The sequence below is a fragment of the Rhea americana genome, unplaced genomic scaffold (genome assembly GCF_003343005.1).
Source record: "Rhea americana isolate MKP2758 unplaced genomic scaffold, rheAme1 scaffold_32, whole genome shotgun sequence".
Classification (NCBI taxonomy): Eukaryota; Metazoa; Chordata; class Aves; order Rheiformes; family Rheidae; genus Rhea; species Rhea americana.
The window spans coordinates 6,741,413-6,758,715 of NW_028186446.1; the positions used below are offsets into that span (position 1 = coordinate 6,741,413).

General features: G+C 33.4%; 1 protein-coding gene across 1 annotated transcript in view; it reads left to right on the forward strand.

Moving 5' to 3' along the window:
* PHF14 (PHD finger protein 14) overlaps positions 1 to 17,303 on the forward strand; it is a 155,596-nt gene that overhangs the window by 116,395 nt on the left and 21,898 nt on the right. The window contains exon 17 of the mRNA XM_085310574.1: positions 16,538 to 16,655. Coding sequence (XP_085166700.1) covers positions 16,538 to 16,655 — 118 coding nt within the window. The remainder of the gene's footprint in view (positions 1 to 16,537; positions 16,656 to 17,303) is intronic.

Consider the following 17,303-nt stretch of genomic DNA (forward strand, 5'->3'; position numbering starts at 1 on the left):
GGCTCTGTTCCTTTTTGAACCAACACCCTTTTGAAGCAGCTTTTAGGACATACGTTTAGAATCTATTTTGCAGTCACAAGTCATTCAGTAAATAGAGAAACATTCTGTGAAATTCTGTCTTTTGTACTTCTAAAAGAAATGACCTGCCAGCTATGTATTTTTAGCGACATCTATTGTCACATCCTGATTCAGTTATTGATTCATTATCATATAACAATGATTATGATATTATTCATAGTTATTCAATTTCAGGTGTCTGAAAAATGACACCTCCTGAAAGAAAGAAAATGACTGAAGTTAAATCCTGATTTGACAGAGATTATGGTATTGGAGTAAAAAATGTCTTATATTGCAACATGCAAGAGTTGAATTGTGAGCTAGACTTTTAGATATTTTGTTATTACCGTGGAAACTGCAACAAAGGAATTTTCTCATTTATTACATCTTTGAAAAGAAAAGTGCAACCAGTGTTTTTGTGAGGAGTTCAGTCATAGATCCTTCTAGATTACTTAGAGATGAGTAGTTTGACCTAAAGTGAGTCATCTTTGAGATAAGATACCAGAATTCTTAAATTTTGCAGTGCAAAAGAAAGTAAACATTTTAAATTTACCTTAAGAAGAAATGAGTTGAAAGAATTGTACCAAATTGTGGAGAAAGTGTCATGATTAAAGAATGCATTTATGCACGTAAGGCACCCTGAGATGCACATCAGATCCAGTCTGTGTTCCCCTTACCTCTGATGAAATGTAAACACAGTGTCTTAGGTTTAGCATTGCACCAAAATATGTGAACTGGATCTGGGAATGGTGGCCCACTCATTTCCATTAAAGGCTTTGCTCGCTCCTCATCTTGACCATGATATTTAATTCYTCAAATTTTGTCCTGTTTAAAATCAGCTTTACTTATGAAGTTTCTACCAGTAGACCTCTTTTCTATTAAAACTATTGTAAACTAAACTTGTGTAGGAATATATATACACATATACATATATACACATATATATGTGTATATATACAGATATATACATATGTATTGTATGTGTTTACAAATTATTACACTCATTGCATGCCAAGCATTTTTCTCTTTTGGATGCACTTAAGTACCCAACTGAAAAGATGTACAGTCTGTTTCAGTGTGGGTTACTTTACTCCATTAGTGCAGATTCGCTTGGGACTGAGAATTAACRTACTATCATATGACCTTGTATTGTGCAAGCCCTAACTCAGTATTTTGATATATAATACAAAAAAAGTATGCTCTACTATCTGTTTTGTTAACTACTTAATATGCTAGCAGTCGCCAGGTTTGGATAAATTCCTGATTTAGCATTCAACTGAGAACTTTTTTTTTCTTTTTTTTCTTTTTTTTTTTTTTTTTTTTGCAGTGAGTACAGAGATTAAACTTAAAAATGCTCTCACATGCTGATTCTAAATAATAGCAAAAGGAAGGAGGAGTTTTGCTTTGAGTGGAAAGGGATAGTCACTCACACTTGCACATTGAATCAGATAGAGACAGCTGCAAGAGGAAGATAGGCATTGCAAAAACCAGATCAATTGGATTCAGTCACATCCAAATGAAATTACATCAGTCAATAACCTTCCTTTCAAGTTGCTGAAATCTTTCTGGCCCAAATTTGTCTTCTCAGGTTACTGAGTTTTGCCAATGATTAAAGTATCTTGAAATTGCTTTGATAACATCAAGGACTTGTTTTGACAAGGTCTGTAAATGCAGTCTCTTAAAAGAGAAACCTGAGTTTCACGTAGAGTATTGAGTGTATTGACTGATTCTTTTCTATTTTTTTTTTCTTTCTCCCTCCCATGGGTTCTCTAAAGTTTGTATTCACAAAGACATTGCAGAATGAAGGGAAATAACACTTCTAATATTGAAGGAAGTCATTTCAAATATCTGATACCAGTATTTTATTCAGCCTTTTGTATAGGATATGTAGTTTCTTCTAGGCTTTTAAATAGTTTGAAAATGTATGCTTCACATGTGTGTGGACATACTAGTATTTAGAGCACAGATTTCTGTAAATCAGGACTGTTTTTGTTTGTCTCAGTCAACATGTTCATGCAGCGACCACTTTTCAAGGTCAGTATTTATACTCTGGGGTAGCTGTTTGTAGCATGAAGCAAAGCTTTTTTAGTGATACCTTAGATGCTGTGGTGTTCTGTGCTGCAGATGGATTTTTTTCCAGTCTGATCAATGTATGTATAAGCAAATAGAGTTCTGAAACCTGTAACACTTACATATTTAATGGAGTTGTAGGTACACATTAATTCCTGAGAGCAAGAGGTATACCTTAAGTTGCCTATATTAAAAATAAAAAATGTGTATTATTTGTTTCCGCTTCAGTTGGTTCATTCATTGCATTCCAAAAGGATACCTAGTTTTTGTCAACATTTCTACTGTAGCTGAAAAGCTCTGTTTTCCCTATTTTTCACTTTATCTCATCGAACAAACTTTTCTCTAGCACCTCAACCTGCTCAAATACCTCTGTAGGCTTCACAAAGTTAGAATTTATAACTTAGGTTTTAGAATTTATAACATATGTTGAAGCAGTTATCTTCAAAGGTTTGAAGAAAGGACAAACTGAACATATGTTATGCAAATATATTTTACTGGTGTCCAGGTAGAAACCAAAAACACTGTTCTCCTAGGATTCATTTACAGTGTTGAAACCAAATATGAAAATGGCTAAAAAGGGACCAGGATCAAACCTACTAACATAAACATTATATTTGTTTGCTGTCACTTTTCAATAGGTGTTACACAAATGAATAGGATCTTTGGCAATTCCATTGGAAAATATCAAAATAATTTGTTTCTTGAGCTATAAATTCCTTTCAAAAGGGAATTTGCACAAGGACCCCCCTGATGTACTATTTAGTAAACTGAGGAAGAGGGAGCAGATATGTCCGTGTATGATTATGGGCAGAGTGAGGGTGGTTGAGATTTCTTTCCTCTTATACTAGAACTTAAAAGAAAAATGCCTCATAGTTATTGTGGTCCAGAAGTAGGGAAGAGCCAGCAGAGAACAACAATTCTTCTAGAGGAGAAAATAATGCAACTGAAAACTACTTTGTTGAAAATACCTCACTATCTATGATGCTTTTTTCTAGCTGTTGGTTGTTTCATCTGCTGATAGAAAAGATAGGAAAGCTGTTCACTTTTGCCAACTATTTATTTTAGATTTTTTTTGCTAGGTAAATCTTTTTCCCAGCTAAGAGTGGAAATGCAATTTCAGGTGTTCCAGGCAGCTCTGAGTGCTGCAATCAGTAAAATTTAGAATGGAAATAACAGTTGGCTCAGTTTAATGTAAAATTTTTATAGTGGATTTGATTGTAATTTAATAAGTGCAAGGAAATTTTTAAACATGMCTTGTAATCAGAACAGTTCTTGTGTTGGAGATGATTGGGAAGTGGAAGATACAGATGGAAAAATTCAAAAGATGAGAATAGAACTAGAGACAGGAAGTTGGCGGGTAAGAAGTCCAAGAAAAAATGTGAGTACGTAGTTTCCCAAATTTAGTAATCATTTTCAGTTGAGTTCGTGGTTTACAAGCTACAGAAAGCTGCTGTATTTATCCATTTATATTCCTTTATCTTCTCTTTTCAGCAGTTTGTTGCTGGTTTAACCTGTATGTAGAAGTAGTTAGTGTTTTTTTTGTTTTGTTTTGTTTTTTTTAAACTAAATAGTATTTCAGAGGTAAAAGGAGTGAAGATAACCCAAAATTTGTAAAATAATTGGTGTCAAGTCACACTGTAAACAATTTTTCCAAACGTATTATTTATAACCAATTCAAAATAAGTTTACTTTCAAATATTAGTAAATATTATAATTTCCTTTAAAATATCTGGCAATCTAAAGAAATATTATAKAAATCACTTGTATGGGTATAAGCTATTTATAATTCCTATTCCATGCTTCTGTTTTGCAATCTTATCTAAAAAGTACTACCAAAAATATGTTCTTAAGTCTCCACTGTGAACCTTGTTTGGCTTTCAGTGCTTTTTGATTTGTGAGCTTACTGTTAAAATTTAACTTACTATTGTGTTAGCTCAACTGACCCTTSCTAGCACAGATAGATTGTAGCCTATCACACTCTGGCCACACTCAGATGGTACATATTATTGAAAAGATAGAGAAGGCACAAAAATCTTGGGCTTATCTTGAGTCACAAGATACAACCCTTCAAGGAACCTCTTCTTCTCTGAGGTGATCAGAACAAAATCGGTTGTAATAGCTCTAGAGGGAATTGTCATAAGATGGATGTTAAACATATTTCTGATCTACAACTCAGTTTTTCTTCTGTTTTCTTGGAGGGGGAAAAAAAATGTTGGCATGGATGTAGTATCACTGCAGTTCAGTATACCTGATTTTGAAAAAATTAATCATGTTCCAAGGCAGAAATGAAAGCAGAACTAAAATAGATTTACATATGCTGCTTCTTTCATGGCCCTTTGTGGATCTTTACACTCAAAATTAAATGTAATATAGGAAGAACTGTTGGAACATGTGGCAATACTACAGGTGCTGTACTTCAAATAGTATTTTTTCTTTTTATTTTATGGAAGTATGATAGTTTATAGTTTCTCTTTATTTACAATTCTACTTTAATAAATTTCAAGGCAGAAAATAAAGTGCAATGTAGACTTTATGTAGGTGTTTCTTTGAAAACTGGTGCCAGCACAGCTCAAAGGCAATGCTGATTGTTTTGTGAGATTTTCARTGGAGGAAAAAAAAATCTTCTTTGCATTTAAAAGAAGACATTTTTTGCAATAATTTCCTCTATAGGGGGTAGTAGTAAAGAAGTTAAATTTGGAGAATGAAGTTAAAATTGTATTGGCTTCAAAAAAAACAAAAAAATACATCCTTGAAAATAGTTTAGTACATATGTCATGAAAGTGTCAGAAGACAAGAAGTACGAAGAGGAAAGAAAGAAAATGTAAACATGTCTTGGCGAATGCTATGAGAACTTGAATAAAGACATTGTTTTAGAAATGACTAAAGCATTCTGTGTAATGAACTAGCAAATTGAATTTTGAAGAAAAACCCCTCACTTAATACTTMGTAAATCTTATTTTTTTTCAAATCCTATTCTATAAAAGCAAACACATTTTTAAGCTATTAGACAGTACGTGTTTGTGTTTATCATGAGGTCGATTCTATGGCTACTTCTGTGAGGGTTTCAAAATGAGTGAAACACCAGCTTGTAAGATCAAGCCTACCTTTATTAAGCTGTTGCTTTTTTTTTAATAATAAAATAAAGGAAATTATCTTTTATCCATCTTGAGATGGACTGCTTTTGTTCTTTGAGCTGTATTGAGCAAAAAGTCAAAAGGATGCTATACTTAACACAGCTCATTTTTATGTTTGACACGTAGAGACTCTTTGAAGCTTGCTATAAGTGTCTTGTACTATTTGGATCTGACCATACAAGTTGCTTGAACCTAGTGTGGTGTTAAAATGTTTCATAAGACGGAGCAGAGCTRCTATGATCTTTCAATGTTAATATTTTTTTCTTATCACTTTACTGTGTAGATACCCTTCATGAGACACAACTCTGCCACAACTCATCCTCGGAGGCAATCCTGGAAACCTCTTTTATATATATGATTTTAAAATATGGATAAAGCTCTCAATAGAGCACATAAAGTAATAAAGGAGAACAGCTATCCTTTCTCTACCATAAGCTTATTATGACAAAAAGTTGAGTTTGCTTGTCAGGCTTGGATAGAATGTAATTGATTGGTTTGTTATTTGGACTGACAAGGTAGTTAATTTGCCTGCCTTTTTTTTTTGCACTAATCAGGAACATATCATGTGTGCATTGTTGAAAAATCCCAGATAAATGTCTTGTCAGAATTGTCCTATTAAGTTAATGTCTTTTCCCCCTGTGCTTCCTTGCCAAATGATGTTATGCAATACTTGGATTCACTGAAGAGTGAAGGAAGCCTGTGGGACTTAAATATTGTGCGTGTGGTGATGTTGAATGAAATAAGCAACGATTTGCTGTCAGCCTGCTGCTCTACTTATATGCAGTTTAATAACATTTCTATATAAAATACCATGTTGTACATAGAACTTAATGTAAAAAGGATTGTTTCCTATAAAAATGTTCAGTGCACTGATAATAAGAGACTTGTAAAACACTTGAGACTTATTATTCTGAAGTAATAGATTTGCCACGGAAGAATTGATTTTGTGCTTATTAGTATGAACTAACTGTTTCTAACTTGGACATTTGAGTGAATAGAACTTTATTGTTTGCTGGATCACTATTAAGAAAAAGAAAAATCTGAGTATATGGAAACATTGTTTGATTTGGCTTATTTCTCTGGCACTGTTCAGGACAACCTGATTTCCTCATAATATCAGTATGAAATTGTTATGTAAGTTGGGAAAGGAATGAAGAAATGATCACACAGCATGACAGCTGGGATCTTCGTCTTCGTCCATATATATCCGGGTAGATGCAAAAATAGTATTTTGATCTACAGTACAATACTGATCCAGTTCTTAAATCTACGGTAGCAGTATGTTGACATCTTCATCGTTTCATCTTGAACTTGCTTGGAAAAATTCTGCTCAAGTGCAATCACACTTGTACCTTTACAACGTATAATCTTTGAATTTCTTGAGATATGGTGGGTTTTGTCAACTATCAAGGCACGTTTCCATTTGAAAGTATTTTTTAACCTTAAGAAAGAAACTATATGCTGTATTAAATAATAGGAAAAATATACAAATTTGTGTATTCTTACCAACAAGTCATATCTTACTAGGGCATTTCATGTTTGGATATTATATTAAATAAAATTAACCTGATGTCTAACACGTCGTTTTATTTTAAAAAGGGGGAGGGAAGATACCAGAAAAAGATTTTGGTCTAAACTGTCTCATAAATGCTTACTGTTCTGTATTGGCAAGGCATACAAAGATGCCTTTAAAGTAATGTGCACTAGGAAATAGTTATTCATTCAGTAAATCAGTCTCTAAGACTACATGAATCTATTTTAGGAAAAGAAGACTTGGATTTAGTAATCATTTGTCCAGAATTCTGAAGTACACTAAAAAGTTGCATCTAGACATTGTGCTAACAAGAAAAACAGTGCCTGTACTTAATGCTGATTTTAAAAAAAAAAAAAAAAAAAAAAAAAAAACTTTAGAACACACTATGCACTGTGATTTATGGTTAGTTATTAAGCTAACAGTGTAGGCATTATGGGTGGGAGAGAAATGAAAAATGTAAGATATCTTGACTCTTGTAAGACTCCAAAATACTTTTTGTGTGACGTTATGCCAAGCAAGAAATACATTAGTTAAACTACAATAAAAAATATGTGTAGAGCTGATCAGGCTAGCAGACTAGTTATCATGAATTCACTGTCAAACTGGAATGATGTTCCACTCACTGGATTCCATTCCAATCTGTCCTGGATTCAGTATTATATTTTTGTTAACTTCTGTTTTAATGTATTAGCTGCTGGAATAAAGAGCTTGTTACATTTGGAGGTGACACCAGTATGATGTGAGGGACTACAATGTTAGAATTAAAAATGAAATTTTAGGAAAACTTCTAGAAAAAAATACGTAATGCAGAAAAGGAAAAGGCAAACTACTGTGTTTAGTAGATGATTATGATAGTAGTGTTAGGAGATATCCATCTTCAAATAGAAATTATGGAGTTTCACATGTGATCATGAATTGAGCTAATCATAACTGAGATGCACAAAGACAGCTGTCGTATTTAATATCATGAAAATAATCCTTCTGATTTATACCTCAGCTTTGGAAAAACCTCAGCTAGTGTATTCTGTCCACATATGGGCACCATTATCCAAGAAACATGTAGATAGATTCTAAAGAAAGTTGAAGGAGTGATGAAAAGACTGCAGGAAACGTAATTGGTTTAAAGGATTAAAATAGTTGACTTTCTTTACTTTGGAGAATCCATGTCTTCAAGCCAATCTAAATTCATAGTTGATGAAAAGAGAAGTTGCTGCAAGGAAGGAGAAACAAATAATAAGTTGTTCTTTGAATCTGATTAGACCAAAGATAAGTCTTGTTTTGTGGCAAGCTGATTTTGGATAGGCAATAGAAAGTTTTTTCTAATAATAATTGTGTTAGATAAGATTGTTAGGAAAGTTGAACAGTCTCAGTCACCTGAGACTTCTAAGGACAGATTAACGTGTGTGCAAAATAATCTGAAAGTTGTTGATACTCCTTTGGGCATGTGTGATATCCTAAGATAGTTTCTTGCTCTATTTTGTGATTGTTCCCTAATACAGCTTTTTTTTTTTTTTTTTTTTTTTTTTTTTTTTTAATGCATATAAAGCTTTTTTTAAAAAAAAGTTTTTTTTTCTTTGCACTTTTTTATGGTATGAGGTATTAGATTAGTTTTCAGTCTCTCTCTCTTTCATATGAGGTATTATGCCATTTGCCTTTCTTTATGGAAAGCCAGATGAGAACACTGGATATTTCACCTTTTGAGAGAAGTTTGATGATGCTCTTCAATATGTGAGGGACATTTGTAGTAGCTCACAGAGAGTATGTCATTAAGTATAGTAGTCTGAACACCTGTGAATGACACCATAGATGCAGTAATGTATTAGGACTAGAATGTACTTCAGGAAAAATAATGTAGTTTTAGCTGATACCTTTCTTAGAGTTAACAGATATTTTCAGTTTGTTAGTAGTGGCTATCCTAATCCTTTCAGAATTTCCTGCATTTCCCAGGAAAGAAAACGTATTGCATTTTTTGGGGGGGGGTGGGCTGCTCTTTGTATAGCGTTTTCACATTAGTGTGTGGTTTGGAAGCATGGTCTTCACAGAAATACTTTGTTTGAAGTTAAATACAGGAAATATAAGTTCTATGCACTAGTTATACAATATAAACAAAAATAAATACATCTGGCATACTGTTTACATCAGTGTATTCCCCTCATATATATGGACACTTGATGAATTTTGCAAAATAGTTTGTCAATGCTAAGTGTTTTTTAGTTTATGAAGTAACATGAGAGTGAGAAAAGTGTACACTTCTTGCTAAAAGGAAGTTGTTTGCTAGTACAGTATAGTAAAGAAATTTTCTTCATAGTATTTGTATAATTCATTTTGTACATGCAGACTAAGTTTCATGGAAGAGAAGAATTGCTGGCCGTTCAGAAAAAAAATGGATTACATAGAAATGTTGCATAAAGCAAGTTCAAAATAGCTAATTCAGAATATCTTTTCTTACCTATAGACAATCAGTGTTAAAAGTTTTTTTGCTTGTTTTTTGTTTAAGTGTTAAAAAGTATGGATAAAAGGAGATGAGAGAAGAGATGGTTTGGGATTTTGCAGAATAAATATATGTACACAGGTGTCACCAGGTGAACACTTACTTTCTTTTATTCAGTTGTGTTATAAGTGATTGACAATATCTGTCAATTTTGTTAAAATGAGCTATTGATATTTGAGTGACATAATGATGGGGGGAATGGAAGCCACATTAAGTATTTTTTACTTTTGAATTTATAGGCGGTATATTTTGTTTATATTTTTGCTTAAAATAGAACTTCTTCCTATGGGTCAGAGCATAGCAATTCGTACCATTATGTACGGTAATTGGTGCTAAATAGAGAGTTTTTTAAAAACTTATTTCATGTAGCAGATGTTGAAAAGTATAGTGTAGCTTCTCAAAGTGAATGAAGGTTTTTCCATAGGATTATTGTATGCTAAAGAGAAAATATGGTTATTTTATTAATTCTCATGAATTTGGACAAAAATATGAGTAAGTTCAAGATTGATATGCTTCTACTCACATCTGAAACCATGAAGGTGCTTCATCGTGAATCCATTTTTAGCTGAGGTTGAGAAAGCTTGTCCTGCTCTATTAGGTCACGTCTGTTTTGCCCATGTACTGTCTTCATCAGCAATAGGTAGTGTAATTACCCACAGAAGGGTGTTTAAGAACTAGAATATAATAGTCATTCTGCTTCTGGCATAGTCTTTCCCCTTTCAGTAGTAKCTCTGTCCCTCAATCTTCCATGCATAGCAGAAGAGAGTCTCTACTCTATCATCTAACATTACAAACTGTGGCAGTCAGAAACTTTATGCTTGTATTGTACCTAGCACAATGGAAATTAGAATGTGGCTTTTAACCTGAATTACTTTATTTATACTGTAAGTATTATTCTTCCCAGAAAGAGTATTTAGTTTACTTTAGAGCAAATGAAATACTAGAATCCCAGAACAACTGCTTGGAAGTGACGTCCGGAGGACCTCTGTTCCAATCTCCCACTCAAAGCAGGGCTGGCTACAAAGTTAAATCTAACTTTAAGGTTAGTTGAATATCTTTGGAGGTAGAGAGACAGCCTCTCTGGATAATTTGTTCAAGTGCTTGAAGAGACTGTATTATTAGGCTATATCATGTTTAATATTCGATATTGAATCTACATACATTCACCTAAGAATATTAGTGCTGAAACCAATCCCTGATCATGCTGAAATCGCCTAAAAGCTTGATTAGCCTATGTAAGAGGACTGTGTTAAATTACACTGGTACTAACAATTTCTTAAGATAGAAATTACAAAACACCTTGATCATCCATTTTCAGCTGTTACACTTAAGRCTAAGGCATTAAAAACAGGAAATGAAAAACCAGCCTTTTCTATTTTACAATCATAAATTTCCCTGTTGCTAAACTTGACAATGTTCTGCCTACTGAGTCTGAAAAACAAAAAGGTGGCAAGGATCTAGACCTTTTAATTTTTATGTTAGACTTTTAAATTTTAAATTGGAGTCTAAATATAGGGTTGTATCACTTTTATTTTGTGCTTGGACTACGACATACACAGCAAAATGAAAGCAATTTCTGTTGGAATCCATGAAGCAGAACTGAACAGGTTTGATGTACAAAAGCAGTGTACGGTGTGGAGACTTAAAATATTTTCACTTTTTTCAAGAGATGTCAAAAGCAAAGGCTAAAAATAATGTCAAAGTAGTCCATAATGGAAAAGTACTATTATGTTGTCTCCTCTTAGTGAGAAGAAAAAGCGTACTTTTTAGACAGCATAACAATGCAGTTAGTATACTAATGTACGGTTATATCACTGTTAGTTTTTCAATTTGTTTTCTTCTTTAAATAAGGGGACAGGGGAGCAACTTCTGTGACGTTACTTGTAATAGTTGATGTTACTCCCCAGATCATAGTATTTGTTCCTATCCACCAGAAGTTACCTTTCCCTTGGTCCTATTACAGTTAAGGTATAAAAGCAGCATTTGTCACCTGTTTAAGCACAAATCAATTACCTTGGATTTTACGACTTAAATTCACTTGAGCTACATTGGCTTACTTTATATTGGGGAGTGCTTACATGATCCTTTTCATCAATTCTATCAGGCAACCACTAACAAGAGACAAAATGATGACCATGCCTTAAGCTGCCATCGCTGTTTTTAAGCTGTTTTTTCTGAATTCAAGAAAGTGCTGCAATCTAAAATTAGCTCCTTGTGCACTTCCCCAGCTGTTTGTAGTTTCAGAGTGGTCCAACACTGTTGGCTACTGAGGGATTAAGAGGAGAGAATCCTGTATCTGAGAAGCAGCATCTGTTTCTTGCATGTTAAGAGCCTTTAATCAGAAATGGGGCCCAGAACAAGCTACTAAGAAAAGATRTTTATCAGTAGAGTCAAATCCCTCAAATGTTGGAATAGCCATCATGTTGCTGCTCTGCACTAATGGGGATTGAGTGAGTACCCATCCCAATTTAGTTCTCCATGAGTTCTGGATTAGTTTACTTGGAAGTTTGCCAGAGTAGGGCTTGTGTGGTCTCTAATCACCGTTAGAGATCTCTGTCACACAAGTCCTACTCTGGCTTGATGATGATTTGTTGATAGTGTATCAAAGTTTCATGTCTTTTTCCTAATAAAATAGATTTTCTTTCTAATCTGTGCTGATTGATAGAGTATAGGGTATATATTTTGCATTTTTGTATTTTGCTCAAGTGGTACCTTTTAGCATGACACTGTAGACATTGTGCAGTGATGTGTACATAAGTGAGAGATTTTCTGTAATCTCTGAAGCATATTTGTGAAGTTGTATTTAAAGATTAGCTTATTAACGTTGTGTTTCAGGGACATGTAGGTAATTACTTTTACAGCTATAGATGGGTGCTTCTATCTTCTGAATGCAAAATAGATTTCTTTACTCTGGCTGAGTCAGCTTTTTGTGGTTTTATATGGTATTAACTAGTGACTTACAAACATGCTAGTGGTGGGCATATTTTGCATTCACAGTTCCTTTATAAAAGCAAAGGTCTTTTTACCCCAGTGCTAATGTGAAGACTTCTGCAGGCCAGTTGATAAGACTTCCTCCTTTGCAGGTAGACGCAAGGTAATGAAATTGGATGTGTGCTGGACTTTGTAAATAAAATGAGATTGACCTCAGCCATTATCTCATTTATCTCATTTACATTGTAAAATCAGTATCTACACTATTGATTAGAACATAATTAGTTAATTAAGAACAGGAAAAGTCAGAGTTATGTAGGGCTTAAGCACAGCTGGCTGTACTGCTAAAAAAAAAAAAAAAATCCAAGGAGATGAGCAGATGGAGATCATTTCATTAAAGAACAAAGCAGACAGGTTTCACTTATGGAAATGCTTAATCAAGCCTTGCCATGAAGATGTAGTTGACTTTCATTCTATATTTTTATACTGAAAAAAACAATTTCTTTCGTTGTTATTTACCTTTTAAACTTTKTCTTTCTTCCTGATACCCCATATTCTCTAAATATAGTGAGAATATCTATCCTCATTAATTGTTGGAATGAAGAGCAGAGCGTCTTCTAATTTTGATATATAAGGTGATTTCAAACTTGTTGAAAGCATTGATAGTAAGCAATTACCTGTCAGTTAAAGATAATTTAGGAAGTAAGTTTAGCTTACTTTTATGTGAATCTCTGTTTTTATTTTTGCAGAGTTTGGGGTATAGCTATTAGGCCAGGCCACTGCACATAACTGTGTGCTTAAACRCATTGAGATCGTGTACTTAGTCCATAGTTATCCACAAATAATAGTAAATTAAAACATTCACTAGTTTAAGGACAATTTTGAAGATGTGACCTTGAATCCACAATTTAAATTTTTAAATTTTAGTTAAAATTTTGAACAGAATTTTTAAAATGGAGTAAGTAGAGGGTTCCTTTTTTTTCTTTTNTTTTTTTTTTGAGTACAATAGTTTAGCTTGGACTATTTAACCATCTTCAGGTTGGGAATGGTTGATATTTGTGAATGTCAATGCAGTGTGGATCCTTCGATATTGTGACTGGTCTGTGAGTATATTTACTGAAAGACTGCGAGCACARCACCTTTCATGACCCAACAATTTTGATCTATAATTAAGTTTGAAAGTACCTTTTTATTTTGTGTTTGTTTCTTGTGTGCTGTATCTRACAGTGCATTTTCTGTCATCTCATGGTGCTAGACAAAGGAACACACCTAATAATATATACCTAAGTACTTAATAATCTCATTTTATGAGTGACATTTTAATCTAGATGTAAGGTTTTCTTACTGAATTAAACTGTGTTTACACGTAACAATTTTTGTTTTCTGTACTGAAATGTAAACTTCACTTTCTGTCCCAATTCAACGGTATCAAACATCCAAGCCACGGGTGCAACTGTGAAATACTTTTGTTTTAATCCTGCAATTTTTTTTTAATGGGTGTGTGCACCAGCAATGTGCTCAGAATAATAGCTGCTTATGTCCAGTACTGCTGAAATAAGTCATGGCCAGACTTTCCTTAGCTTTTGTAGGAATGCTGTTGACTTGTGATCAGAATGCGGGGCTAAAAGCATCACCTTTAACCAACGTACCACTGCATTCACCGTCTTYCTCCCAGCGTCGTGCTCGTGGAATTTGTGCAATTATGTTCCACTATACGTAATTTGTACCCTAATRAAAAATACTGTGAAGAAATTGGTTCAAAAACTTTGGGATAGTCTTACTTTTATGGATATGCAGCTTTTAATATTTTTGATACATGAGAATATGCTTCTATTATTTGCCTTTTCTCGGCTGTGCAGGGGCAGTGAGAAAATATCARAATTGAAAAGTATTCATACAGATACCTTTAATTTGTTCCAGGAAAGTGCTGTTTTTATTCTGCTAAGCTGATCAGATTTTAAATTAAAAATTAATAACAGCTGAATATTGTAAATATTTAGGGCCTCAAGACCTGTATTTATTTTCATAATGTTCTGATTTTTTCAACCCAACCTTGCTGACCTCATCAGCGTGCTTCTGAAACCTGGCTGAAGGTGCAAGCAGAGTGTAGCACATTTTAGGTACAAAATGAAGAAGATGTAGGAAGAGATGGCAAAGCATAATGCTGAAGAGGAAACGGTCTTTGAACGTGTAACCTTTTCTTTTTATAGACAATCATTTTAGAAAAACCACAGCTGAATACAATCTGAATTAACACTTTGAAGTCAGATGTAGATTGTTGGATTAAGCATAATACTTTGAAAATGTACTAAATCGGTCAAAAATAGTTTTATCTTATGTGTTGCTTAGAGGATCTCAGGTAGTTTACAAAAATGGAGTTCTGATACACCGTACAAGTGCTTATTTGCAGATTAAGATTCTAGGTATAGAAATAGGTTAGTATAATTATATTCCTTTACAGATGAGAACATTGAGGCTCAAAGGAAGTTTAATCATTTGCTGAAGGTCACACACACTGTTAACAGAATCAGGTGATAGGATATAGGAGTGTGTAACCTATCTTATCTCCCACTCTCAACCTTTTTATTATTTTAATATGCCTTTTACAAGAAATARAACTCTTAAATTTCTAATTATAAGTAACATATTTCTACACTAGAACTTCTGTGTCTTTAAAAAATGAAAAGGATGGTTTCCCTTTTTAAGTATTTTTCTTTGTGCTGGAATTAGGTTGAGTTATTAGAAAATATTCCTGAAGGTATAGTTTGCAATATAGTATATCCCATTTTTAAAAAATAMCAAAACTGTACCAGCCCAATCTTGCACACTGACAGACTCCGCTGCTTTGAATATCTACTTGACAGAAGACAGTACATAAACATCCAGTACCCCTACCAGTGCTCAGCAGTTACACGTAAGCAGCRGGTTACGTGTAACTGCTGAAAACAGGACTTGCCTAGCATGCGTAGCCTTGACAGCAAGAAGTAGAAGTGTTTACTCAGGTTAGACAGTCATATTCACAAACCAGTTAGTTCTTTTTATATGAAGATTAATCTCAGGAAAAAAATCACATAAAGATYTTATTGTTTTAAATTAGAGGTATATGCTCCTTTGGTTGAATCCTCTTTCTGTAATGCGCTCTGTGTTTTGCTGATAAACGATACTTTTCTGTTCTTGCTCTGATGATGACTGTGCTATGTTCTTTTTGCAATTTTGGGGGGATTTTTTGTGTTTGTGCATTTTGCAGAGGAAAACGAGAGGCAAAGGAAGCAGAGAATGAAAGCACATTTTAATCTCTAAATTTCAATCTTTAAATATGTTCTTTATTTCCTATTTTTGGATTATTTTTATTGGCTTTAATTCAGACCTTAAATGATGAAGAGAATCTGACAAAATTAATTTTGAAAAAAGCTTTTTTTTCACACAGAAGAGTACGGGGGGATATGCAAATAAATTGAAGAAGACAGCAAGTTCAATGAGACACATTAACATCTTTTTCTCCTTTTGAGCCTATTTGTGTACAGTCTAATTTCAAACTCCTTTCATGAAGTACTTGCTTTACTGCAGCATATCTTCAGTGCTCATGCATTAAGAATATGTGAGCAAAGAATAGTATGATATATATTGTGAGCTTCATATGTGGACCAAATGTAGTGCAAATCATCAGTGAAAGGTTTATTAATAAAACAAAGTTATTGTGTGTGCAGAGGGCAGTTTTTATAAGTGAAAAATGACAATGAAATGCTTTTAAGTGAATGCCTCTATCCAGTAAATTCAAGAGAATCCAGAAAATATTCTGTGAATTTATCAACCATGCAGTCACAGTTTTAAAAAATAAAATCCATAGATGTAAATTATACTTGAATTAGTAGATATATGAGAAAATATTATGTAGTATTTGCCTTGAAAATATAGTAAAAGGTTCATCTTGAAACTATGAAAAATGAATATTTATCTAAAAAAATCAAGAAATTTCTGAAAACATTCTAAAAAGTGACCTTGAAGTATCTTAAAATAAATGTTAATTGTTCATTATCCGTATGATCTTTAATTTGTAAGTCTGTTAAATAATGTTATTTATATACAGTCATGCATACATAAGATACTCATCAAAAGGCAGTTCATGAGTGTCTGCATCAAAATATTCCAAATGAGATAGAACCTACTTGAAATGTGTTTGCTTGAAAATACCCCTTTCAGAAAATGTGCATTCTGAATGCAATGTGCCCATGAGAATGGGTCAGGAAATCTTACACGAGAGTTGCAGGGAAGCTCTGTCTAAATAATAAAGAAATGCAATATCCATTTTTACTTTTGCAGATGTGATGAATGCAGGCTCTGCTACCATTTTGGTTGTCTAGACCCTCCCTTAAAAAAGTCTCCCAAGCAGACTGGCTATGGATGGATTTGTCAGGAATGTGACTCTACGTCCTCCAAAGTAAGTTAATTAATCCAATGCAAATAGTTGGAGTATTTTGGTCTTAGCGGTCTTACAAAGCATTTGAAGGTTTTTTTGGAATGCTGTGCWTTACTCTTCTCTGAAAACTGCAGTGAAAGAATATAAGGTAATGATTTTAGATTCTCTGCACAACAGATTAAAAACAACGTATGTAAAATGGGAATATTCTTAATCATTATCATTTTACCATTTAAATATTTTCACATTAAAATGTTCTCYCTCAGAAAAAATAAAAAAAGTAAAGATGCTATCTTGGGGTTGATAACTTTATTGACAAGTGATAATATCTTAGGAATAATACAGAGCAGAAGCCTCAAAGGATAAAAACAGAAAATATGTCTTTTTCGGTGTGACTGAAAATGATCTGAAAGAGTCCATCTGTGTTTTTTTTTTTTTTCTTTCTTCCAGTTGGAAGAAACTTGTGAAGGGTTTATGGCAAACAACTTAAAGTTGTTTGGTAACTWGTTTAGTATAACTTCATCAAGTTCAACGTTTTAAAATTAGAAGTAAACTTCTTATAGAGATTAACTTTCTTTAATAATATTAAAAGTAATTGTCTACTTCTGTAGTACTGACCAAAGAAGTAATGTTTTTGATTCTTTGTTTTTCTGCCTCAAAGCTTATTTA